Source organism: Sceloporus undulatus, chromosome 1 (assembly GCF_019175285.1).
Source record: "Sceloporus undulatus isolate JIND9_A2432 ecotype Alabama chromosome 1, SceUnd_v1.1, whole genome shotgun sequence".
Classification (NCBI taxonomy): Eukaryota; Metazoa; Chordata; class Lepidosauria; order Squamata; family Phrynosomatidae; genus Sceloporus; species Sceloporus undulatus.
Genome location: NC_056522.1, coordinates 380,379,679 through 380,406,049, shown reverse-complemented (window position 1 = coordinate 380,406,049; position 26,371 = coordinate 380,379,679). Strand labels below are relative to the sequence as shown.

Below are 26,371 nucleotides of genomic sequence, written 5' to 3'. Positions count from 1 at the left end.
GACACCCAAATTATTTTCTCTATGTCTCCGACTGATGCAGTGACTGAGGATGGCGTCTCTCCTCTCGTGGTGTGCCTGGAGTCAGTAATGGGCTGGATGAGGGAAAACCGACTCAAATTGAATCCAGAGAAAACGGAGGTACTTGTGATAGGTCCCCCTGGTCCAGGAATGGCGGTTGTTCCACCTGTCCTGAACGGGGTCACGCTCCCTGTGAAGGACTCTGTGCACAGTCTGGGGGTGATTCTTGACTCGTCGCTTCACTTGACTGCTCAGGTGAATGCGACGGTCAAGAACGCCTGTTATCAGCTTCGGCTTATTCACCAGCTGCGCCCATACCTGGCCCAGCGGGACCTTGAAACGGTAGTACACGCTCTGGTAACCTCGAGATTGGATTTCTGCAACGTACTCTACATGGGGCAACCCTTATACCAAACCCGGAAGCTGCAAATGGTACAGAATATGGCAGCCAGGCTGGTCACTGGTACTTCCAGGGCCAGCCATATTACACCGGTGCTTAAAGATCTGCACTGGCTGCCTATTCGCTCCCGGGCACAATATAAGGTGTTGGTAATCACCTATAAAGCCCTAAATGGCTTGGGCCCAGGATACCTGAAGGACCGCCTCTCCCCGTATATTCCGCCCCGCACCCTCAGAACATCAGGGCAGCAACTCCTCAGGGTGCCAGGGGCCAGGCTGTCCTCCACCACGAGGAGGACATTCTCTATCGCCGCCCCGGCCCTTTGGAACACGCTGCCCATAGAGCTCCGCTCAACTACCTCCCTGGCCCAATTTAGAAAGGACTTGAAAACCTTTCTTTTTCATCTGGCATTCCCCGATTAAATCCAGTGGGCCTCCCTTCCTCTTCTGTGGCAAAGAGGTCGGGCTAATGGAGGTTTTATATTGTTTGTATTGCTGATGTTTTATCTTTTTGTTTTGTATTATTGTATTTTGTATTTTTATTTGCTGTGAACCGCCCTGATCAGTGGAAGGGCGGTATAAAAATAAATTTTTTATTATTTATTTATTATTTATTATTATATCTATTCAGCTTATCAGTGCACTTAAGCACTCCCTAAGCGGTTTACAATGTGTTCGCTAATTGCCCCCAAGAAGCTGGGTACTTATTTTAGCGAATTCAGAAGGAAGCAAGCCTGAGTCAAGCTTGAGCCCTTGGCTGGCATTGAACTCGTAACCTTGCTGTTTGCAAGTGAGTGGCTGCAGAAGAGGGATGTAACCAGGGCTCTTTTCAAAATCAACTAGCTAAAAAACAGTAAAAAACTGCATAAGCTCACAAAACTTAAAACCATAATTAAAACACACACTCCACATAAAAGCCTCCCTAACATGAATATACATGAAAAGCCTGCTTGAATAAAAACATCTTAGCTTGATGGGGAAAGGAGAGCAGACAGGGGGCCCCTTAGCCTCCTGTGGAAGGGAGTTCCAGAGGTTGGGAGCAGTCACCAAGAAGGCTCTCTCTCAGGTCTTCACCAAGCAAGACTGCGATGGTGGCAGGACCAAGAAAAAGTCTTTCTCTGAAGATCTCAGGACTCTTACAGGTTCATATGGGAAGACACAGTCTTTCAGACAGACTGGACCTAAGCCATGTAGGGCTTTATAGGTCATGCCCAACATTTTGAATTGCGTCCAGAAACAAACCAGTAGCCAGTGAAGCTGTCTCAACAAAGGAGTTATCTGCTCCCTATAACTGGCCCCAGTTAGCATTCTAGCTGCAGTATTTTGAACCTGCTGAAGTTTCCGAACAGTTTCCAAAGGCAGCCCCACATAGAGTGCATTGCAGTAGTCCAAAAGGGACATAACCAGGCATCTGTCACCATAGCCAGATCTGATGTCTCAAGGAACGGGTGCAGCTGGCGAACTAGTTTTAACTGTGCAAATGCACTCTTGGCCACTGCTGAGACCTGGGCATCCAGGCTCAAAGTTTAGTCCAGGAGGAAAAGACCCAAGCTGCAAGCCTGAGATTTCAGGGGGAGTGTAACCCCATCCAGCACCGGCAACGTCCCTATTCCCTAATCTGCCTTACGACTGACCAGGTGCACCTCTGTCTTGTCTGAATTAAGCTTCCATTTGTTTGCCCTCATCCAGTCTGTTACTGACAGAAGACACTGGTTCAGCACTGAGACAGCTTCCTTGGAATCAAATGTGGAGGAGAAGTGGAGTTGGGTGTCATCCACATACTGGTGACACCACACCCCAAAACTCCGGATGACCTGTTCCAACAGTTTCATGTAGATGTTAAATAACATAGAGGACAACAGGGATGTAGCCAAGGGGGGGGATCTGGGGGTCCAGATCCCCCCCTTCCATTAGAAAAATGAATGGTGTGTGCTGCTGCGCCGCCGCACTCAAGCCCCATTATAATGGTGGCACTTAGTCTGGACCCCCCCCCCTTCCTAAAATCCTAGCTACGTCCCTGAGGACAACATATAAACCATAGGCCAATGGGCAGGGATTCAAACAGGATTGTTCCAGGTCCTATTCTCTGGAGCAGCAGAGAGCATGCTTGCTCCCTCCTCAATATGACATCCCTTCAAATACTTAAACAGGGCTTTCATATCACCTCAAGTGATGGCCAGGAGTGCTTGGTACCAACTTCGGTTGATACGCCAACTGCGTCCCTACCTGGACCGAAAGGACCTTGAAGCAGTGGCACATGCACTGGTAATCTCTCGTCTTGATTTCTGCAATGCGCTCTACATGGGGCTACCCTTGTGCCAAGTTCAGAATTGTGGAATAGCCTCCCGGAGGAGATCTGTCTTATTACCTCCTTGGATGCCTTCAAGAGGGCAATTAAGACGGGTCTCTTCTGATGGGCGTATCGGCCCAATCTTATATAAGAGATACTGCTCCACTCCTCTGGCTATGATTGTTCTGTAATTCTATTGCTGCTGTTATTAATTATAGAGTTGCTTTTTAACTAAAATTATTATTGCTGTCGTGTTTTATTGACTGTTTTTGGATGTATTTTAGGTTGTAATCCCTCCTCGATCCAACTGAGAGAGGCAAGAAATATAAATAAACTTTTATTTATTTATTTACCTCTTAACCATCTCTTCTCCAGGCTAAACAGACCCAGCTTCCTAAGTCTCTCCTCTGAGGGCTTGATGGTTTCCAGACCCTTCTCTGGAGATGCTCCAGCTTGTCCACATCCTTTTTAAAATTTGAAACCCTGGTCTCCAGAGTAGCAGTCCAGTCCTCAGATCATTCCACCACTCCGGCTCCTACACTTATCTATGCACAACCCAAACATGGATCCATGGATGCATGATAGTAGCACACAAGCAACTCCATTTCTTCAGCCTTAAATTAAATGCAGCCTTTCAGCAACTGGGATTCAAACCCTGGCCTCCAGACTCATAAAGACTTCTTTCCATCTCACTCTTGCATATTTCTATACATTTATAGTTTTTCTTCCTATATTCTGCTTCTTGGCAACTATTACCCTACACTTCTATCATGAAATTTTCTGTATTTCTACCGTTTGGTTCCTGCATTTCATAATGAAGATCGACTTATCTCAAAGCATATGTGCACATTCAAACTTGTGAAATAGTTATAATTATCCATCTATGTGCATGCATTTTGATGTTGGCTCTTATTTTGTGTGGGAGGGGAGTGAAAACAGATGCTGAATAAATAAAACTGTAGTAATACTTGGTTTCAATCAAAAATTCTCAAAACATAAATAAGCCTAGAGTAAAATAAATCTTGATGTACTGAGAGACTCAAAACTAACTGCTATTGCTTAAAAGAGTTTTCAGTCTGCAATGAGTGTATTGTCAAAGTATAGAATTAACAATTGGCCCTACCTTCATCTCCAAAAACGTATTAGTTCTTTCTAGTCCTTGCCATGTCTAGTGTCTTGTCTTTCATCACTACTGTTAATTTGTCTAATTCAATCATATCGTATAGTTTCAACAACCATTCTTTTGCCCCCTGGGGTTCCTTATCTTTCCATTTTGGGGCATATACTATTTTATCCACCATCACCATGTACATCAATATCCTCCAGTGTTGTTTTCTGGCTTTACCATCCAACATATATAAGTGACAATGAGGAGATAAAATTCAGGATCCATAGAGAATTTTATATTCAGTACAGTATTTTAGATATTACTATGGGCATTTTTTAAACCAATTGGTTTGTTTGTTTGTTCTGAGGCATTCCAACACACATGATGGAATGGCCCCATATTATTTCCATTCTTATATATATATCAGGTGTCAAGTATCACCTGTGCAGCATTTTATAATAATTTCTCTTTATTTTTGTAAACTTTCTTCCAAGTAAATCCTCAGCGTTCAAGTTGCAGTGGATGTTTAGTGTTCTGGGCCCATGTGATTACTGATTGTATTGCATTGGAAGTTTGTGTGTGTGTGTTTTAAAGAGTTTGGATGTTCATTTCTCAGGGTATTTTAGCAGTGAATTCTTCCAGTGGCAGAAAGGTATTGGGTCCGATGGCCCTGGGAGGACCCTTCCAACTCTATGGATCTTTGTTGTCTATGACCTGACTGAAACATGTTAACATGGTTGGTAAGAAGCCTACTGGAAGCTCTGAAAAACGAGGGAAGTAACAATCCCACTCTATTCTGCTTCAGTCAGGCCTCACCTGGAATGCGTGCCCAGTTTGGGCATCACAATTCAAGAAGAATGTTAAGAAGCTGAAGCATGTCCAGAGGAGGGTGCCCAAAATGATGAAGAGTCTGTAAACCACCAAACCCTTTCAGGAGTGGCTGGAGAAAAGACCAGTTAAGAGGTGATATGACAGCCCTGTTTAAATATTTGTAGGGGGATCACACTGAGGATGGAGCAAGCTTGTTTTCTGCTGCTCCAGAGAACAGGACCCAGAACAATGGATGCAAGCTCCAGGAAAAGAGATTCCACCTCAACATTCGGAAGAACTCCCTGACAGTAAGGGCTGTTTGATAGTGGAACACACTCCCTTGGAGGGTAGTGGAGTCTCCTTCCTTGGAGGTCTTTAAGCAGAGGCTGAATGGCCATCTGTCAAGGGTGCTTTCATTTTGAGTTCTTGCATGGTAGAATGGGGTTGGACTGAGAAACCATGATTCTTGGATCATAGTAATATTATTAAAAATGTGGGGGGTGATAGCCCTATCTTGGAAGCATAGACAAGGGGTGTCTTCAGCTTTTCCTACCTCACAGGGTTGGTAATGTAGAGACAGTGCTTTGCCACAAACCTAGCACCTGAAATGGAACAAAGCTCCTGCTCAAAGTCATATTGGGAATGGGGAAGGGGAATGCATTTTTTGATATGTCATCCACTGTGACTTTGGCTTTGGTAGACTATTTCAAAGAAGACCAACATTAATTACCAGCTGGGCTCCCTTCTTCTCCACCCCCCCCCCCCCCCCCCCCGTCCTCCTCCTTCCTTTCCAGGGTTGCACTCCTGACTTAACATGCACAGACATGAAACCCCATCATCGGCGCTTGGGCTGCAGGTGTCTAAAGAGATATAAGGAAGCATCTTTCAAAAGGTGGGAGCCCTAATTTAGCAAAAGCTCTAAAGACTTCAAGCAAGGAGGGAAGAGACAAGAGGGGCAGGGAATTAAGCCTGCCCTGACATTTTATGATGGCGTCAGGGTCAGCAAAAGAGGATGGAAGCCAGGAGAGAATGAAAACAGAGGTGGTTCTGTTTAAAGCAGGAACTTGTAAGAGGGGGACTGAGGTCATTTGTGGATCAAATGCTTTAATAACTGATAAATAAAGGAACCGGTGGCATTATAGTCCACAGCTGAATGCACAAGCTTTGCTTTGTCTGTGGTCTACCAGGCAAATCTGTGGCAGTTGCAAAAATTAGGCCTTTCCTTTGTGTCTTCCTCGCCCTTTAGACCAAACAAAACCAGCCTGGCACTTTGTAACAGTGTGTGGGATGTATATGCTGGGATCTGGCCCATCGGCCCACCAATCTCTCCAACTAACGGAATTAGATAGACAGATAGACAGACAGACAGATAGTGATTTACAGTTGAAAACATCAACAAAATCACAGCCCAGCTCCTCCCAATGCATGCAGGCATACAACATCCTTTCTCAACCCTTCAAAAACTGCCCCATCCTCTTTCAAATAGCTTCTTTTCCTTCAATTTCCCCTTCAAAATGCCAATGTCACTTCCAGCTGACATTCGGAATGAGGAATGGGGGAGAAACAGGGCATTTCCTAACCTACTCACAAAAGAAAGAGACCTCACAACAGAAGTTGGGTTAAGATATGGGGCACTTTGTTTAAATATCACCTACTTAGGTTTCATTGCTTCAGACTTGCAAAAGTGTGTGTGTGTGTGTGTGTGTGTGTGTGTAAGAGACCTAGTGTTGGAACATCTGGGCAGGTGGTCTGTCTCAGACTTCCTCCCCATCTTTCCCTGGGCAAAACTTCCGACCCCCAGAGAGAACCAAAATCATAGAATCCTTAAGGACTCAGGAATCTATTGTCATTGGTATTTATTTAGACAGTTGAGGGAAAGGTGGAGAATGGATAAGAAACTGGTCGGAATTCAAAAGAAATGATCAGATTGGGAAGAAAATACTTTAAAAGGGAAAAAGAAACTAATCTCAAGGTATTACAAGATGATAATGGATTGGGAAACGGAAGACGAAATAATCAGACATTCAATGGTGAGATGGGCTCAAAATATGGGGCATAATTTGGAATATAAAAAATGGGAAAGTATTTGGACAAGAAGCATAAAACATACAGTTTGCCAGGAGCTCAAAGAGAATGTTTATAAGATGATTGACAGGTGGCACTTGTTGCCACAAAAATTGTCATTCATGTATAAGAATAGCAACCCCCAATGTTGGAAATGCTTGGATAATGTTGGTCCTTATTTTCACATTTGGTGGACATGTGATATTGCAAAAAAAAAAAATTTGGCTAGAGATTCACAAAATCTTAAATGTAAACATGAATATAAAAGTGCCCTTTTCACCAGAAATCTTTCTTTTGGGCATGTTAGACGATACTTTAGAAAAGCAACATGGTAAATTTCTCTTTTATTGTTTCTCTTGTGCCAGAATAGTTTATGGAAAATTTTGGGAAAAAACATAAGCTCCATCTATAGACAAATGGCTTTGTAAACTGTAGGAAATGGCTGAGATGGATAAGTTAACATGTTGGATGAGAGACAAAACTGGGGATTGTGTATATCAAGAATGGGAGGAATTTTATAAGTTTTTAGAGATAAGATGGAATAAGGTATTGATAACTAAAAAGACATAAATGGATTTGAATTATATAATAGCGCCTAACCTTGGTTACATAAAACTCTCTTTTACTTAAATATTTGAAATTCTTGATGGCAGAATGTTATGTATAGGAAGGATGATATGCGGTATAGAGCTACTCTATAGGTGTATATTTCTAGGTAAAGCGAAGAATATTAACAATGAAATTTTTTTGGATTCAACACAACATAAGGACAGATCCAGGTGAAGGAACTAAGAAGGAGAACACTTCAAGATAAAACAAGATGGAAGAAAACTTCAGAACAAGCCTCAAGTAGTATTAGGAAGCTCAATTTATGTTATATGTAGTTTTAATAATGACGTTTGTGTATGGGGGTGGTCTAGTGTCAAATTTGTAATGTGTGAAATGTTTTGTTTTATGTGGAAAAGTTAAAAATAACCATTAAAAAACAAACAAACAAAATCATAGAATCCTAGGATGCTAGAGCTGGAAGAGACCCCAAGGGCCATCCAGTCCAACCCCCTTCTGCCATGTAGGAGGAAGACACCAGCAAGGTTTTCATGGCCATCCAGCCTCTGTTTACAAACCTCCAAAGGAGGAGGCTCCACCACTCTCCAAGGAAGCATCTCCCACTGTCCAACAACTCTTACCATCAGCATGTTCTTCATAATATTAAGGTGGAATCTCTTTTCCTGCAGCTTGCATCCATTGTTCTAGCTCCCATTCTCTGGAACAGCAGAAAAGAAACTTTCTCCATCCTCAATATGACACCCCTTCAAATATTTAAACAGGGCTATCATATCTTAACCTTTTCTTCTCCAGGCTAAACATGGCTAGCTCCCTAAGTCTCTCCTCATAGGGCATGGTTTCCAGAACCTTTGCCATTTTGGTCACTCTCCTCTGGACATGCTTACTAAAGCATGAGGCAGTAGAAAAAGAAGAAGGCCACATGATGGGTAGATGGACTCTATGGGAAAGGGAAACTATGCTGGGAAGACTTCAGCAGGGCTGCTGATTACCCCCAACCCTCTTGAAGGTTTCTCATTCTTAAGACTGACAAAAATTGTAGGTGACCTGATGATATACAACAAGAAGAATAACGACAACAGGCTAGCTGTCAGAACCATCATTTGGAATATAGAGAGGCAGGTTATGGCCTCAGACTCCTGAGATGTTTGGAACATTTCCAAGATGCAACAGCACATCCCAAAATGTCAATTCAGGAGAACTTTGATATGTTAAAATGGCTGGGTGAGTTAGCCTTTGCTCCCAAGCATCAAAGGTGGGTTTTAGAAACACTTGACATATTCAAGTAAAGGCAATGATCTGAAGTAGGAGGTCAAAGCCCTGTCTGCAGGTATTGTGTAGGTCTGAGACTGCTATACTTGATAGCCTAAAGAAGTGGAGGAGGTTGTGGTGAAGTAAGTGTTCTCTCTCCTGGGGAGGAAAGGAGACAGACACTACTGCCATGATCTTTGTAGGCACTTGCACAAATTTATAACTTAATTTAATTATCTAAGTGCAAAGGGATCTTTTTATCACCTTCAAGACTAACGGAAAGACTGAAAGTGGAAGCATGAGCTTTCATAGACTTGAGTCTATTTCCTTTGAGTCTATGAAAGCTCATGCTAACTTATTTTGCTCCGTTAAGTCTCAAAGGTGCTACAAGAACGCTTTGCATACTGATTTTCCAGAGTAACACAGCTATGTCTTTGAATCTTAATTATCTATAGTCTGCCATTTTAATTTAAACTTCTTAAGAATGCAAAGTACTTACAGAACACATAATAATGAATTTCCCCTTTATAAAGATGCCTTAACAGGCAGGAGAGACTTCCAGGGGCTTAGTTTCCATTGATAGTTCCAACTAGAGAAAACTCATTCACTAAAAAGGATTTATGTATGTGTCATTTCTCTACTCAACAATTCACTGAGTGGCTCAATAGTAGGAATGAGATGAGCGGGTTTGCCCCCATCTTTTTAAAAGACTTGGATGGTGGAACAGAAGGGAGGCTTATCAAATTTGCAGATGACCCCCAAACAGGAGGGGTAGCTAATACCCCAGAAGACAGGATCAGAATTCAAAATCACCTTAACAGATTAGAAATCTGGGCCAAAAGATTTTCAACAGGGAGAAATGTAAGGTGCTACATTTGGGTGGTAGTGGTGGGGAAATGAACTACACAGATAGAGGGTGGGGGACGCCTGGCTTGATAACAGTACATGTGAAAAGGAACTGGGGGTCTTGGTAGACCAAAAGCTAAACTTGAATCAACAGTGTGGTACAGGAGCCAAAAAGGCCAAAGCAGTTCTACATCAACAGGAGTCTAGTGTCCAGAAGTAATAGCATACTCTATTCTACTTTGGTTAGAGCTCACCTGGAATAACGTATCTACTTCTGAGCACCACAGTTCAAGAAGTGTGTTGACAAGATGGAACAGCACCAGAAGAGGGTGAACAAGATGCTCAAAGGTCTGGAAAACAAACCTCATGAGGAATGACTTAGGGAGTTAGGTATGTTCAGCTTGGAGAAGACAGAGGGGTGTCATGACAGCCATCTTCAAATATCAGAAGGAATGCCATGTAGGAGATGCTTATTTTTTGCTGGAGCAATTTAGCCCCACAATTTTCCTAATATGTGTTCTTAGATACATAATCCCTGTTATGCAGATTTTGAAGTACTTGTTTTTATTTGCAGATTGCATTTCAGTGCTCAGAGGAGTGTGGACATCGCCATTTAACTGCAATCTGGTCTCTGCAGAGCTTTGGAAGGGCAAATGTGTACAAAGCACATAAAAAGGTAAACTAGACAAATTTATCACCCGTTTCCACAGGGAAGGGGCGACAGCTCAGAGAAAGGCTTGATGCCTAAGTTCCCAGGTTCAGTCCCTAGAATTTATTTTATACAAAGATCTAGGATTAAACTACAGACTTTACAGGCATCAGAAATGGAAGTGAGGATTAGCCTTCACTTATTAGTTATCATCATGCGAAGCAGCTCAACTAACAAGGATGAAACTATAGTTTACAGAAGATAAGTTTAGTAAGAAAAATTTACTGTATTTCAGATGCTTTACTTTGGATGAAAAAAAGAACTGAATCTTAACAAAACAAGAGTCAAGCAGATATATCCTAAAAATACTGAGAACCTGAATCAAGTACCTTCAAAAGCTAAGTCCATATATTTTGTCATTGATCTCTGTTATTGGACATAGATCTGATAATTTAATGGATAACAGAAGCATAGAAGTGAAAGAGATCCTAAGAGGCCATCCATCCCAACCCCCTTCTGCCCTGTAAGAAGACACAATCAAAGCCCTCCTTGTAACAGATGGCCATCCAACCTCTGTTTGAAAACCTCCTGTTTAAGGTATGGGAGAAATGGAAGGATGCAGTTGGAAAGGACCACAAAGGCCACCTGAGGCTGGATGGCCATCTGCAGGAGTGCTAAAAGCCCTGGTGGCGCAGTGGTTCAATGCATGTACTGCAGCCACTCCCTCACAAAACACAAGGTTGTGAGTTCAATACCAGCCAGGGGCTTGGGGTCGACTCAGCCTGGCATCCTTCTGAGGTCATGAAAATGAGTACCCAGCTTGTTGGGGGCAATTGGCTTACACATTGTAAACCGCTTCGTGCACTGATAAGTGGTATAGAAATGCACAGCTGGCCCTCCTTATCCACAGATTTTTAATACATGAATTCAAGCATCCATGGCTTGAAAATATTCAAAGAAAGTATACTTTCCAAGTATCAAACCTTGATTTTCCCATTTTATATAAGGAATACCATTTTGCTATGCCATTGTATTTAATGGGACTTGAGCATCCACAGATTTTGTTATTCAGGGGGGTTCCTGGAACCAAACTCCAGCGGATAACAAGGGCCCACTGTACTTGCTATTGCTGCTGCTAAGATTTAGCCCTTGTTTCACCACTTCTAATCTGAAATTAAATTCATAAGGTTGGAGTGTGGGGGACCTGAGCATGACCCCGCTGCAGATACCTCAAGATACAATTCTGGTTATATATACCACCAGCAAACCAGCCAGACTTCAATTTTAGTCTAGTAGCAGGCAGACACTCTGTCGATTTACTAAGATGAGCCCCTCAATATGCCAGCTAACCCCCAGTTCTTAAGCAGCTATTGAGCCGACATAGTTCCAGACATTCATTGACTGGACTCAAGATCTATGTCAGGGGAGTATTACATTAGCAAAGCCTTACCTCTGTTCATCTCTCCCAACTTTGATTCCATTAGCTCTTGTGTGAGTATGTGGACATTTGTGTGTGCGTTATGTATGTTGCTTTACTACCTTAATAAACTACAAATCCCATTTGGAAACTTAGAATCATAGAATTGGAAGACCGCAAAGGCCATCCAGTCCAACCCCATTCTGCCATGCAAGAACTTACAACCAAAGCACCCCAGACAGATGGCCATCCAGCCTCTGTTTAAAGACATCCAAAGAAGTAGACTGCACCACTCCTCAAAGGAGATTCTTGCACTGTCAAACAGCCCTTACGGTCAAGATGTTCCACCTAAGGTGTAATTGATGTATTTTATTGTTGTAACCCACCCGGATTCTTCGTGATTGGGCGGGCTAATAATAATAATAATAATAATAATAATAATAATTATTATTATTATTATTATTATTAAGGTGGAATCTCTTTTCATGTAGCTTATATTCATTGTTCTGGGTCTTAGTCCTTGGAGCAGCAGAAAAAACAAACTTACTCCATCCTCAATATCACATCCACTGCTATATTTAAACAAAGCTATCACCTCTTAACCTTCTCTCCTCCTGCCTCTGGCGTTCTTTGTAATTTGGACTCGATATAGTTGGGCTGATCCCAAGAGTGCTGTTGCCCTAGTCTCTCGTTCGAGCTAATACTATAATTCCCATAAAACTAGATTCGGTTGATGGTGTCTTCTTTCGTGGCAGAAGGGGGTTGGACTGGATGACCCTTGGTGTCTCTTCCAACTCTAGGATGATATAGTTCTAGGATTCTAAAAAGCTGTACTGAATCCCAAAAAGAATCGGTAGCCAATGAAGAGATATCAAAAGTATGGTGACATGATCATCATGATGAGCCAAAAAGATAATCTTAGCAGTAGAATGTTGAATGGAAACCAGAGGACTAAGTTGAGAGAATGAAGACTAGTCAAAAGAAAATTACAATCATCGAGGCAGAAAATGACCAAGACTAAGATTTTCTTAGCAGAGGAAGCAGAAAGAAAAGCCATGATTTTTGGCAATGCTATAAAGAATAATTCGACCTGACCCTGATACAGCCTCAAAGCTAGGAACAAAAGACAAAGAGGAGTGAAAAATAAAGCCAAGACTCAGATCTTCCTTCACAGGATAAATGGGAGTATTATTAACAGTGATGAAGAATGTATGTTGTAAAGAAAGGGGGAAACAAAAGAAGTTTTGTCTCTGCCATGTTACGTTCTAGATGATGATGAAGCATCCAAGCGGAGAAACCTGGAAGAAATGCTGTAATACAATGTTTGGTGTCCCAAGAAGATTGTTTTGGAGAGGAGAAATACAGCTGAATCCCAGAGTTGTGGTTTTGAGTTTGGTCATAATTTCTAGGGAACTGATTCCAAACGCAATTACAGATTGAGCACCATCTTGATATCCATATTTCCAGAAGGGATTTATTCCAGATTGAAGGAATATTATTCATTTTAGGCACTTAAATTTGTGAATATTTTGGCAATAGATTGAGAATTATGTGTGGGTGGAGATTGAGAAATACCCACATGGGTATGCCAACTTTTAGGGATATTTAAGAAAACAAAAGGCCCACATAAAGTTTTATGGGAAAGAAATGGACTCTTTCTGATCAAATAACCAAGAACTCTGGATTAGGGAAAGAGACTGACACAGCTGTGGAAACCCACTGGGTGACCCTGGGCAAGTCACACTCTCTCAGCCTCAGAATGTCAATGGCAAAACCTCATCTAAAGAAGCTTGCCAAGAAAATCCCATGATAGGGTCACCATAAGTCAGGAACAACTTGAAGACATACAACGCACACATCATCAACAATAATATTGTGGGTTTGGCACTGAATGGTTCAGATGTCACCTGGACTGTTCATACAAGACTCTGGGATTAAGGCCTGTGTCGTCTGGACTCCCTGCCAAGAGGACCAAGGGAGGCCACTGTATTTGGCTGGTGCAGACAGGGCCAGAACGGCTGGTAGAAACAGGGGCTGCATGAGAACAGGGCATGGGAAATTTGCTGTTTTTTTAGGGGAGGGGTTAGAGAATCCCGGAATAGAAAATTATGGCTAGGAGATTCTAAGACCTTTATTTTATTTTATTAAAAGTATTCTTAATTGATTAGTAAGATGAAGAGCTAGAAGCTTTTTATTTTTAATTATATTTGTACTGATATCGCAAATTTATTTTAAATATGTTATTGTTGTTTTAAAACTGGTTGTGGGTTTTTGTTGTTGTTTTAATTTTTTTGTATTGCCTGGAGGTCTGTTGACTGTAATAAAGGTTTTGTTTTGTCTTGTATTAAAAGTCACTTTCTAAAAAGGATAGACAGACGTTCCTTAATTCAGCAGACCAGTTTTGAAGAATACTCTCCATCCACACACAGCCCTAAATTGGCCCCCCAGTTTGGAAAACAAAGCATGGCCTAAACAGCAATGCAGTGCGCTCTATTACCTCCTGAGCCCTCTCTGCAAACAATTACCTGCCAAGGAGCACAATCACACACAGACGCACACACACAGACTTGTTCTGCTTGTCTAATATCTCCTAATGCCCCAGACCCACAAATGGTTTTCAATATCCCTTTTTTCATTTCTGCAGGGCAATAAAATCACTGCGGTGTTCAAATTGGCAGCAGAGTTCTATGTAGATGGGAATGTGGAATGAAAGAGAAGACAAACTACTATCAATATGGGATGGGTTTGTGTAATTCCCTCACACACACAGTTTTCAGATTCCTTCATTCATACTATCTCTTGATGCAACATAAATCCTACAGATGGAAGACATGGGAGAGGATTCTGCTGATGGATTCAACCCTAAAACCTTCTCAGTCCATTCCTAATTAATTTGTTCCCTGGCAGCTAGGCTCTGAAATCAAACAGAATAAAATTGTAGAAGGAGAAGGGACCTCAGGTGTCATTTAGGGCATGTCCACACTGAAGAAATAGTGCAGTTTGGCACCACTTGAAGTGCTGGAGCTCCAGTGTATGGATGGAATCCTGGGATTGGTCATTTGGCAGGTCTTTAGCCTTCTCTACCAAAGAGTGCCAGTGGCTCACTAAATGGCAAATCCCGGGATTCTGTAGGATGGAGCCACGGCAGATAAAGTGATGTTAAACTGATTATAGCTACAGTGTAGACACATCCTTAGTCTACATTCTTGGTCCATAAGCAGGAATAAATGCACCTAGCCTACATTTAACCAGCTTGCTTAGAAGAATACAATGGGGGACCTTGTGAAAAGACTTACATTAAATAAATAAATAAATAAACATCTTAATTTCAGTATTTTTGTATCTCATTAAACTATTTCTGTATCACCTTACTGAAACCAAGATTGATTGATTAATTGATTGATTGATACTATTTCTGTATTGCCTCCCAACCCACAAGGGCTCCTGAGGCAATGACCAAGTGAAAACCAGTTAAACTAATACAGAGTAATAATATTTTAAAAACGCATTACAATACTCTCTAAAAGTTCTAAAAGCAGTCTAGAAACAATCCCTATAATCCATCTTTGAATAAGTTAAAACAGCAATTGCAAACACGGAAGGAGGCCTGGTGGCACAGTAGTTAAATGCTGATCCTGCAGCCACAACGTTGTGAGTTTGATCCCAGGGCTCCAAGGTCCACTCAGCCTTCCATCTTTTTGTAGGTGAGTAAAATGAGTACCCAGCTTGTTGGAGGTAATTGGCTTACACATTGTAAACTGCTTAGAGTGCCGAGTTCACTATTAAAGAGGTATAGAAATGTAAACGCTATTGCCATTGCTATGAACGCCATGCAGAATCGCACTGTTGTGGCTGCCCACTGGAAGCTTAAAGGAGACGGAGACAGCCTAACTTCCTATGGCAGGGAGTCCAACATACTCCATCCAGAGCAATCCCCTCATTTATCAAGTTTACAACACCATCAAGAGTCTGAGAGAGAGGGGAGTCTGGCATGGCACATTTTGAGAAATCCATGCTGCCTCTCAGTGATCACAGTATTCCTTTCTAAATGCTTAGAGACACATTCAGAAAGCTGTACGGTATTATCTTCTAAACTAACATCACAACTTTGTGGCATATTGCACAAACCCCCTCTCTTTCTGTCTACTTTGATGCATTCAGGTGTCTTCAACATATTTAGAAACAAGAGCTTGAATTGTGATTTATTGGGTTGACTTGCTGGAGCTCTGAGTCCCTCCATTGTGTCAGACTCCTGAAACATATCTGGCTCCTTTCCTCTTGCTCACGTTGCGTCTGAGGCAGAGAAAAGAGAATGAGGAGGAATGATCAAGTGCCTAATGCACGCCTAGGGAACAGAGGGAGAGAAAGGAAACTCTCCCTTGTAATGGGCACCAACTAGTTGGCTGATGAGTTCAGAAGCTATTAAATGAAGGCTCTTGCAATGGATTCCAAGAGATACCATTATGGTACCAGAAGTTACTATTGCTGAGAGCAATTTGGGCTTAAAACTACACAATGGAGTTAAACACAAACCATATTTGAGGAACAGTGTTCTGATGAAGGAAGATGGGGAAAAACAGTTAAGGGGTTAAGGAAAGGATTCCAGAAGAAAAGTGTGTCCTTCCCAACACATTCAAGCCTGCCAACCTTGAAATGCAAGCCAGTGGGTTTCTCTGTTCAGCCATACTTTCCGCAAAGTCACTCCTAAAGGGTTTCTTTTGCCTAAGATCAAGCTAAGTCTTGACCTAAACCTTTCTTATTGAACACTTTAAGCAGACCAATAGCCTATCTTGTCCAGCATTTTGTTCACATGGGTGTAATGTTCAAGAGCATCAAGTGTCCAGATGAGAGTGTTCACTGTTCAAGAAGGGGGCCTGAGTACCCTAAAAACAGATCCTGGCTGATCTTGGAAGCTAAACAGGGCCAGATGCCAGTCTAGCTCTCTGAGAAGACAGCTCCAGCACCTGGGAGCAGCCACCAATAAAGCCCCATCTCCCATGTCTCCACCAGATGTATCTGTGGTGGTGGTGGGACAGAGAGAAGGACTTCCTTGGAAGGTCTCCAACTGTGGACAGGTTCATAGAGGAGAATACGGTCCTCTGGGTAACCTGGACCTGAGCCATACAAACTTTATTGGTTATAACTGTAACTTGCTTCCACATCTGTGTCTGAGAAAGAGAAGTATGTTATAGATCATCACAAATGGAAGAAGACTAAAGTCTTGGAGACTACTGACTCTAGGTGATTACATCAGTTCTCCATTCCATTTGCCAACATCCAATCCAAGAAGCCTGTGGAAGAAAAAGAAGGCCTACCTGTCACAAGAAAGCTGCACCGTCCTGCCCCAGCCTCGTTGATGATGTTGCAGTTGTAAATCCCATAACTATCCCTGGAAAGGCTCCGGATGGTATACTCTGTGGAGTCCTGGGCATCAAATTGTCCTGTCCGAAGCAGTTTGTTACCCAGTCGCCATTCAAAGGTCAAGACCCGGGTTGGGTATGCTCTGAGCACCCGGCAGCTCATGGTGACACTTCGCCCTTGGCCTTGGCGGATCTCCAGAAAAGTCGGTTCCACAGCAGGCGGATCTGCAAGAAACAGGAGGCAATGAAAACAGAGTACACCACAAAGAAGTGTCTATTCCTTGCTGTTGCCTTAGGAACAGAGCTTCTCCTTCCTTCCAATCAGCTATCTTTCTCCTGATATGATCACAGCTGGACAAACCTTGGGCTGTGGACTGTATCTGTTTGATTCTTTTGTGGCTCACAGCTCCTTACTGAAGAGCCCTCTGAACAATTCAAGTCCCCATACTCTCAATTCTGGAGGGCAACATTTACCCCAATCTGGTCAAAGTCCACTCAGATATCTTGAAACCATTCCTAATTCCCCTTCCCCAAATGAATGAAAAAGAAACCACTAAAAATGGCTGGAACTGGAAACTAGAAGTAACTTTTGATTTCATTTTTAGTCCATGGTGGCAAGGTTTCCAGGTGGGTGCAGGGGCATCACTACAGGGGTGAGAGGTTCGGACCATGCTGGACACCTGCTCAGGAGGGGGGGGGTGAACACCCAGTAAAGAACCTTGGTAGTGAAGGATACTCTTTGGTGCAGTGGTTAAATGTCTATAATGCAGCCACAAGGTTGTGAGTTCAATCCCAGGGGTTCCAAGATCCAGTCAGCCTGGCATCCTTTCATAGTTCACTAAAATGAGTACCCAGCTTGTTAGGGGCTATTGCTAGAATGGCTGCTTATTGTCCATCTCAACTCCACCATCACCATTGCCACCCACCACCAGTTTAAAAGAGGGGAGGATGCTGCCATTGCAGAGCACTGCAGAGCCTTCCCTCCTGCTGCCTTGCCTTTCTGCTGCCTTGCCCACCCACCTGCCCAGCCACGCAGGTCTTTCTGGGTCTGGGTGAGCAGGAAGATGGGCAGTGGGAGGAAAGGAGGGCAGGACAGTCTGCTGGCTCTCCTGCCCATCTGGACTGGTGCCCAGGTCTTTCTGGGTCTCACTGGGTGGGCAGGCAGACCAGAGGGAGGGAGTAGAGCAGGGGTAGGCAACCTTTTTGAGCTGGGGGCCGGGTTGCTGTCCCTCAGACAACTGGGGGGCCAAAGCCAAAAAATAAATAATTAAATAATTTTAAAAGATTTAAATAAATAAATAAACCGGGACAAATGTAGGACAAAATTTTCAAATGGTGGACACTTTTTTTTTTAAAAAAAGTGGAGGACACAAAAAAATTGCTGATTTTTTAAAAAATGTTAATATAAATGCATGTTTCTGAGGCGTCTACAGACAATTGCCCCCTTGCCCCTGCGCGCGAGAGGCCAAAGGCCCCGGCGGCAATCGGCGGCAGGACCGGGCTGGGGCCGGTCCCAAGGCCTCGCCAGGCCACATCCGGCCCGCGGGCCACAGGTTGCCTACCCCTGGAGTAGAGGGTGGGGCAGTCTGCTTCTGCTGCACCAACCCAAGTGACACCACTAGGCAGGAGGCTGAGAAAAGAAAATTGGCCCTTGCATCTGCCACAGTTGCCCACCCCGGTGTAGAGAGCAACGCTGCAGACTGGATGGTCAGTGAGTCAGTCATGCTGCCTGAATATTGGTACAATGTAGATGGTTGGGATGGGAGCATCGGCACCAGGACAAAGCTCTGAAGTCAGCCATGGAAACGCACTGCATGGCCTTGAGTAAGTCACACCATCTCAGCCTTAGAGGCAATAGGAAACCTCCTCTGAGGAAATCTTGCCAAGAAAACCACAAAGCAGGATTCCCACAAGTTGAAATAGATTTGAAAGCCCATAACAACAAACCACACACACACACACACACACACACACACACGAGCCAGCATGGTGTTGTGGTTTGAGTGTTGAATGAGCCACTAAAACCCATTGGGTGACCTTGAGCAAGTCATATTCTCAGCCTTAGAGGAAAGCAATAGAGAACCTCTTCTGAAGAAGTCATAATGGCTTAAGTGTGGGCTGAATATCACACTACAATGTTATAGTGCTATGATTCCACTTTAACTGCTATGGCTGCCTCCTGTGGAATCCTGGGATTTGTAGTATAGGAAGAAGCCTTTAAAATTCTCAGCCAGGGAGCCATAGGTCTCCCTAAACTACAAAGCCCCGAATTCCACAGGAGGCAGCCATAGCAGTTGAAGTGAAATCATAGCACTATCACAGAGTAGTGTGAGATTGATTTTGGATTAGGATTCCAGCAGTCCTGGATTCAAATCCCCCCTCAGCCATGGGAACCCACTGGGTGACTTTAGTCAAGTCACATTCTCTCGGTCTCATAGAAAAACAAAAATGACAAACCTTCTCTGAATATACCTTGCCCAGAAAACCCTAGGATAGGGCTGCCATAAATCAGAGTCAACCTGAAGGCACATAACAACAACAACAACAACCTACTGGGACTTTGTGCATTTCTCTGCACAAACTCTACTGAAGAAGTGTGCCTTTAACACACCCATCTCTGTCCTTTCCCCAAAGGGTCTAATACTCCAGGAAAATACTTTTCATAATACTTTCCTACTACTTTTCATCCGACAGAAAAGCCTGCCTATAGAAGTAAGAAGAGAACCCTTCTCCCATTCAACAACAAAGCCCATGAAGGTTCAATCTCCAGCCTCATTCATCTATGCAAATCTAATCCTGACCTCCACTGCAAAGCAGGACCAGAATCAGGTCAAACCAAGTCATGCAGGAGACGGAGTGAGCTTGTTTTCTGCTGATCTAGAGAAGAGAACGAGAATCAATGGATTCAAATGGCAAGAAAAAAGATTTCACCTCAATATTAGGAAGAACGTCTTTATTCTAAGAACTGTTTAACCTTGGAACAGACTGTCTCAGAAGGTGTCCGACTCTCCTTCTTTGGAGGCCTTTGTCCCAGGGAGGGCTTTGACTGTGGATGGCATATGTTACCCCAGGGTCCGACCCCCTATCTCCCCTCTAAGATTTTATATCAATATAATATTAAAAGGGATTGTGAGGTGGGCAGCCCAAGCGGCACGCCCATTGGGGAGACTTGGCTAAGACATATTTGGAAATCCAGTTGGTTTTAGCAAGGGAGGAGACAAGAGCACCCACCACCATGAGATATCAGCATGATTTCTTTTCTATGGAGGGCAATGATCAGATTCTGATCTGAAGACGGTTGTGAAGAGGCTTTTCTCCAGTAGAAGGAGTCTTTCTTTGTCTGGGATATTCGCACCAATTGCAAATTTTCTCCACTCTCCCAACCATTTGTCTCCCTTCGGAAAACCATTTAGCAATGAGGTGGTCCATTCATCCTGAGAATATTGCCCTGGGATGTGATCTTGAGTATAAATGTGGGTGCTTTGGCACTAGCAATTTGGAGCAGGACAGAACCTCTGTCTGACTTCTACTAACTTCCCCAATAAGCCATCCACCCCAGATGCTGCAGTGGCCATTGAGTCATCTCTATTCCAGACACCCTTCGATTGGAGCTACGCTTCAGGATCAGTACAGTGTTTCCATTTGCAAAGCCGACAACTCTCTACTTCTCCCACCTTTGTTTCGGTTAGTTCTTGTGTGTCTGCATGAGAGCATGTGTGTGCGTGTATGCTGATCATTTTATTAATAAACTACAAAACCCATTTTTGGAACTGCCTCTGGAGTTCTTTGGGGTTTGGAACCCTTGAATATGTACAATCTCAGGCTAAATGTTGCCCCAGCCAAGGTATATTATTATTATTATTATTATTATTATTATTATTATTATTAACCTTTATTTATGAAGCGATGTAAATTTACACAGCGCTGTACATACAATCTTTTTAGTGAGATGGTTCCCTGCCCTCGGGCTTACAATCTAAAAAGACATGACACAGAAGGAGAAGGGAGTAGTGGAGGGAGAGGGTAAGAGGTTCAGCAGTTCCTCTCTACCTCCGAGGCCTGGACCAAGGCAGATGGACTGCCTTGAGCTATATTAATTCTCCTATCAAATATTACTTGTGGGTGCTCTCCCAGGACCCCAGCTTTTTGGGTAACACAGAGGGGGGTTGGATTGGATGGCTCCAAGGTGCCTCCAAAGTCTAGGGCAACAGACTGCCTCAAAAGATGGCAGACTCTCTTTACATTAAAAAAGTATGTAAGAGCTGTTCGATGGTGCAAAAGACTTGCTCAGAGGGTGCTGGACCCCTCCTTTGGAGGTCTTTCAATAGAGGCTGGGTGGCCATATTCCAGCAGGGTTGTAGCTGTGTATTACTGCATGACGGGGGTTTAGACTAGATAACCCTTGGGGTCCCTTCCAAATCTATGATTCCATGAACCTATAAGTCCTGTCTTTTGCTTCTGCTGCCTCTTCCTCTTCATTCCTGCTGACAAAGGCCAGAGATCATCCACTTGAGAAAACACAGGGGCTTCCCCCTGTTTCCAATGCTGAAAACCAACTTCACCAACGCCTCCTCCCTTTGCATCTGCAGTCATTAGCCACTTTGTGTGGCTGGCCCGGTTGCACAGAGGGCCAGTTTCCCTCCCGAGAACTTGCCCTCCTGAGCCATTTCTCCTCCAGCGTTCCAGCTATTAATGGGCCAGAACCTCCATGCCTGTGGAGAAGCGGAGACCTTTCGAGGTTGCCTTTCAAAGAGCTTCTCTGAATGGCAGGCAAGGGCTTTGGCAATTTCCACAAGGCGGAGAGCGACGGGTCACTTGCATCCCTCAGAAGGTGGCTGATTAAAGCACTCTCTCACACTCTTCCCTTTCTTCCTTGATAAAAGGAAATAAAATAAAATCTCTTGAAGTAATTCCTTTTCTCACAAAGCTTCAAGACTCAATGTGGGTACGGCTCAGAATACAGCTTAACCAAAGATTGAAAATGGAAACATTTGCATTGTCCATGATTTCCCCCTCCCCTTCCTGCATATCCAACCCCTCATTGCAAAAGTAGAACAGTTTGTAAAAGTTACTTTCTTGGATCGTAGCATTCAGCATCTTGGATAGTAGCATCCAGCCAGCCTGCAGGCTCCAGTCAAGGAGATGGCAACAAAAATTTTCAGCAACGTTGCTGCGTTCTGCATAAATACAGTAATATTGCATCACAAAAAGGTTGCACAAAATCAGCAATGTTGCACAACAAATCCATGTCTGTTTGCAGCTGTAGTCATTGCAGACCTGCTGTGTAACACTTGGGTTGAACAGCTTTCAAACTGGCTAAGGCTGCAACTGCAACATCAAACCTTTCTCCACCTTGTTTGTATAGGGGTCTAGTGTGCAATTTAGTTTTACGTATTGTGCACTTTTCCCAAGCCTATAGCAAAAAACAATGTAAGCAAGTTATGGCCTTGTTGTTTCTTCTCAGAAAGTTGTGTATTTTTTTTTCTGTTCATAGTAAAAACAAGACTGCTACTGGAAGTGCTGATTGCAAAGCAGTTCTCAATATGGCACAGTTTTTGTTGGGCTGGAACAAAAAATGCATGCAATTTGGCCACATCCTACAATTTGGCATCGACTTCTGGTATGGAATTTTCCTTCCTGCTTAAGTTTCTCAAGGCGTCATTACTCCAAATTCAATCCCAGTTAAAAATTAAATAAATAAAAATAAAAATGGATTAATTTCCATTCCCTCCCTAGCACCAGACATGAATGGAGAGAGACACAATCACCAAAGTCAGGGCAAAAGACAAAAGACCTGACTGCTTCTCATGAAAATCAGACACTCCTGCTTTTTAACTATATGGAATAACTAGTTTTTTAAAGCTATTTCTTTTAAGTTGCAGAAGAGAAGACTGAGAAATGAGAAAATCATCTTTAAGTAGCTGAAGGGATCTAGGAAGATGGAGCCAGTTTGTTTTCTGCTGCTCCAGAGACTAGGACCAAGAGCAATGGCTTCAAATGACAAGGATAGAGATTCCATCTTTATTGTAAGAACTGTCTGACAGTGGAATAGATGGCTTTGGATGGTGTGGTCCCTCTTTCTTTAAACAGAGGTTGGAGGGGCATCTTCCAGGGATGCTGTAGTTCTGTGTTTCTGCATGGCGGGGGCGGCTGAAGCCATTTCCCTTCCAGTCCCTTCCAGGATTCTTTCATTCTGTCCTGATTCTGACTGCCAGGTAAGGATGGCCAACTGTACTGAGTCTGGGCCAATTTACTGTCTTGGGCCCCTCCATTTTTATTTTATTTAATTTTTTATTGGACATGGCTGGAAGCTCACTTCTGATTTTGGAAAAAAGGTAGTGGTGGGTAAACAAAAGGAGGGAACTAAAATGAACAAACAAATAAAAAATAAGGTGGGTTGATTGAAAAGAATTACAAAACATGGAAGCGTCAGAACACTTGGAAAGCGAGGGCTTCCCCTTTGAACTATTCAACTGTTGGTCTTTGGAGATTGGAGTCTTATTTTGGTGTTGAACTGCAGTCACTTGACTATTTGTGCTCTCACACTACTCCACTTTGTGCATGTTTTCTTGCCTTGGTGGATGTTTTATAGGGAGTTTCCCACATTTTGGAATGAACGCTCATTAGCATTTCTGATTCCTTCTATGTACAAGCCTTGTATTCATACTAATCCCTGAAAAAGACTGTTTGTCAAAATGGACAGATGCCAGACGTCCATAATATGTATCTTGACTGTCAGTGCTTGTATCGCTACTTCTAGTTTTTTATATATGGTTTATATTATTATTATTATTATTATTATTATATTGTTTATTGTTTAGTTCAAAACCATTGCAAACAAAACATCCCAACTTTCATAAAACTGCAAGATCATAATTAAAATTAACTACATAACATATTTCTTTCACAATGGCATGAAAAGAAGAAAAAGAAAATAATAGATGCTTATGTAGCTGGAGAAGACCAAGGACCACCCGAGTCTAGCATCCCCCGCATACTCAAATGGAGGCCTTGACTTCCAGATCAAGTGAAGTAATTGTACCACTTTATTCTGCTTTAGGCAGACCTCACCTCCAGTACTGTACATGGTTCTGGAAACCACAGTTAAAAGAAGGACATTGACAAGCTGGGGCATATCCTGAGGAGGACGGCATAGATGTTCAAAGGCCTGGAAACCAAGCCTTGTGAGGAACAACTTCATAGATTTCACAGGGAGCGAGGTATCTTTAGCTTGGAGAAGAGAAGATGAAGGGGTCATATGAGCAGCCACCTTGAAATATTTGAAGGGATGTCATGTAGGCGATGGAGCATCCTTGTTTTCTACCGCAATAAACAAAAAAGAGACAAGCTCCAGGTGCTGAACAATTGTCAACTGTTTATTTCTTCTGATTCTTTATGGCTCAGCTTTTTGGAGGATGTTCTTACAGCTCCAGTTATTTCTGTCATATCCCCCTGAAGAAGGCCCTTTCTTACAATGACCAAAACATGTTGGACTTTGCAAAGGAATAAACGGTTGGCTATAGTTCAGCATGTGGAGCTTTTTGCTTCTAGCTTACTGAGTACTTTGCTATACTCTCTCTCTCTACTTTTGTTTTCTACAGATCCACAGAGTCACCAAAATGTTGAATAGCAATAGCAATAACATTTCTATACCGCTTATCAATGCACTTATGCACTCCCTAAGCAATTTACAATGTGTAAGCCAACTGCCTCCAACAAGCTGGGTACTCATTTTAGCAACCTCAGAAGGATGCCAGCTGAGTGGACCCTGGAGCCCTGGCTGGGATCGAACTCACAACCTTGTATCTGTGAATGGCTGCTGTACCAGCATTTAACCACCGTGCCACCAGGGCTCCTGATGAAAGGTCTGGAAACCACCAAACCCCATGAGGAGCGACTAGGGATCTGGGGATGTTTAGCTTGGGGAAGAGAAGGGGAAGAGGTGACATGATAGCCCTGTTTAAATATCCAAAGGGATGTCATACTGAAGATGGAGCAAATTTGTTTTTTGCAGCTCAAGAGATTAGGACGCGGAGCAATGGGTTCAAACTACAGGGAAGGAGGTTCCACCTCAACACTGGGAAGAACTTCCTGGCAGTAAGAACTGTTCGAGAGTGGAAGATGCTCCCTTGGAGAATGGCAGAGTCTCCTTCTTTGGAGGTTTCTAAGCAGGATCTGGAGGCCATCTGTCCCAGGGAGGGGTTTGATGGTGTCTTCCTTCGTGGGAGAAAGGGTTGGAGTGGAGGGCCCTTGGGGTCTCTTCCAACTCTAGGATTCTATGAAATGACAAGAAAAGAGATTCTATTTAAACATTAGGAAGAACCTCCTGATGGTGAGACCTGTTTGACAGTGGACTAGATCCCTTGTTGGGAGGTGGAGAACTCTTCTTCACTGGGGAATTTTAAACTGAGGCTGAATGGCTGCTCCTCAGGGCTGCTTCGGGTTTTCTGTATTTGGAGGGCATTGTAGCAAATGCCCCATAGGTTCCTCTCATCACTACAGTTCTATGATTTTAGGACTAGGAGAGATCAGAGCCAGTGTGACACAGTGGCTTGAGTGTTGGACTGTAACTGTGGAGATCAGGGTTCGATTCCTTGGTCTGCCAAGTAAATCGACTGGGTGACTTTGGGTGAGGCAATGGCAAACCTCCTCTGAACAAATCTTGCTAAGAAAAGCCCATGAAATTTCACCTTAGTGTCGCCATAAGTTGGTAATGACTTGAAGAAACAACAACAACAGGGATCACTAGGTGGACGTGAGGGCAGCAGCCCTCTCTGATTGTTAATAATAAGGGAGGGAGATTATTATTAGTATTTTTAAGGAAGAAAAAGCAATGCAAAGGAGAAAGAGAAGTTGTTTGTAACATGTGTGCTACAAAGCACTCAGAAAGGCATTGTCAAAGACAAGATGACACTTTGAGAAGTGAAAGAGAGATACAAAGGGAAAAACAGAGGCTGGCTAATAATATTGCTCCCAGTCTGATGTTTTGCAAGGTGATACCACCGATCACAGCTTCTGGTTTCCTTGCTACATGCACAATGAACACGGCCACGCTGTCTAGAAAATGAGCTTCATCTTCCAAGGCTGTTGTTGCCTCAATATCATCCCCAGTCACCCTGACAAAGAGATTACAACGGTTTTGGCTTTGCTGCTGTCTATTCCTCCAGCAACAAAATAATTCACAATGGGTTTCAATCAGAGATTGCAAACAGCCGCCGTTTAACTCTGTGTCAGCTTTGCTTTGGGGTTCAAAGGACTCGAGCACCTTGTCTTCACCAAGCCCCTGACAGCTTCCTTCCAAGTGTAGGGAAAAATGAAATAAACCTTTTTGTCCATTTTAAGGCATGTCATTGATCCAAATCAGTGAGTTTTACCTACATGTGAACTCACCATTCAGCACCTGATACTGTAGGATAAGCCTACCCAGCTGGATCAAATCCCTTGTGTAAGAGAAATGGGTGTCTTCTTCTTGGCTTTATTGCCCAGCTATAAAATAGGAACCATGGAACATACCTACCCCGCAGGGTGGTTGTGGGGAAGGACACAAGGAAGGCAAGTATAGCAAACATTTTTTTAAAAAAAAAGAGAGCTATGA

General features: G+C 43.1%; 1 protein-coding gene across 1 annotated transcript in view; it reads right to left on the bottom strand.

The window, feature by feature from the left end:
- The window catches only part of MDGA2 (MAM domain containing glycosylphosphatidylinositol anchor 2), a 548,385-nt gene that overhangs the window by 112,953 nt on the left and 409,061 nt on the right, over window positions 1–26,371 (bottom strand). Inside the window, exon 9 of the mRNA XM_042446600.1 lies at window positions 16,732–17,001. Within this exon, the coding sequence (XP_042302534.1) occupies window positions 16,732–17,001 (270 nt within the window). The remainder of the gene's footprint in view (window positions 1–16,731; window positions 17,002–26,371) is intronic.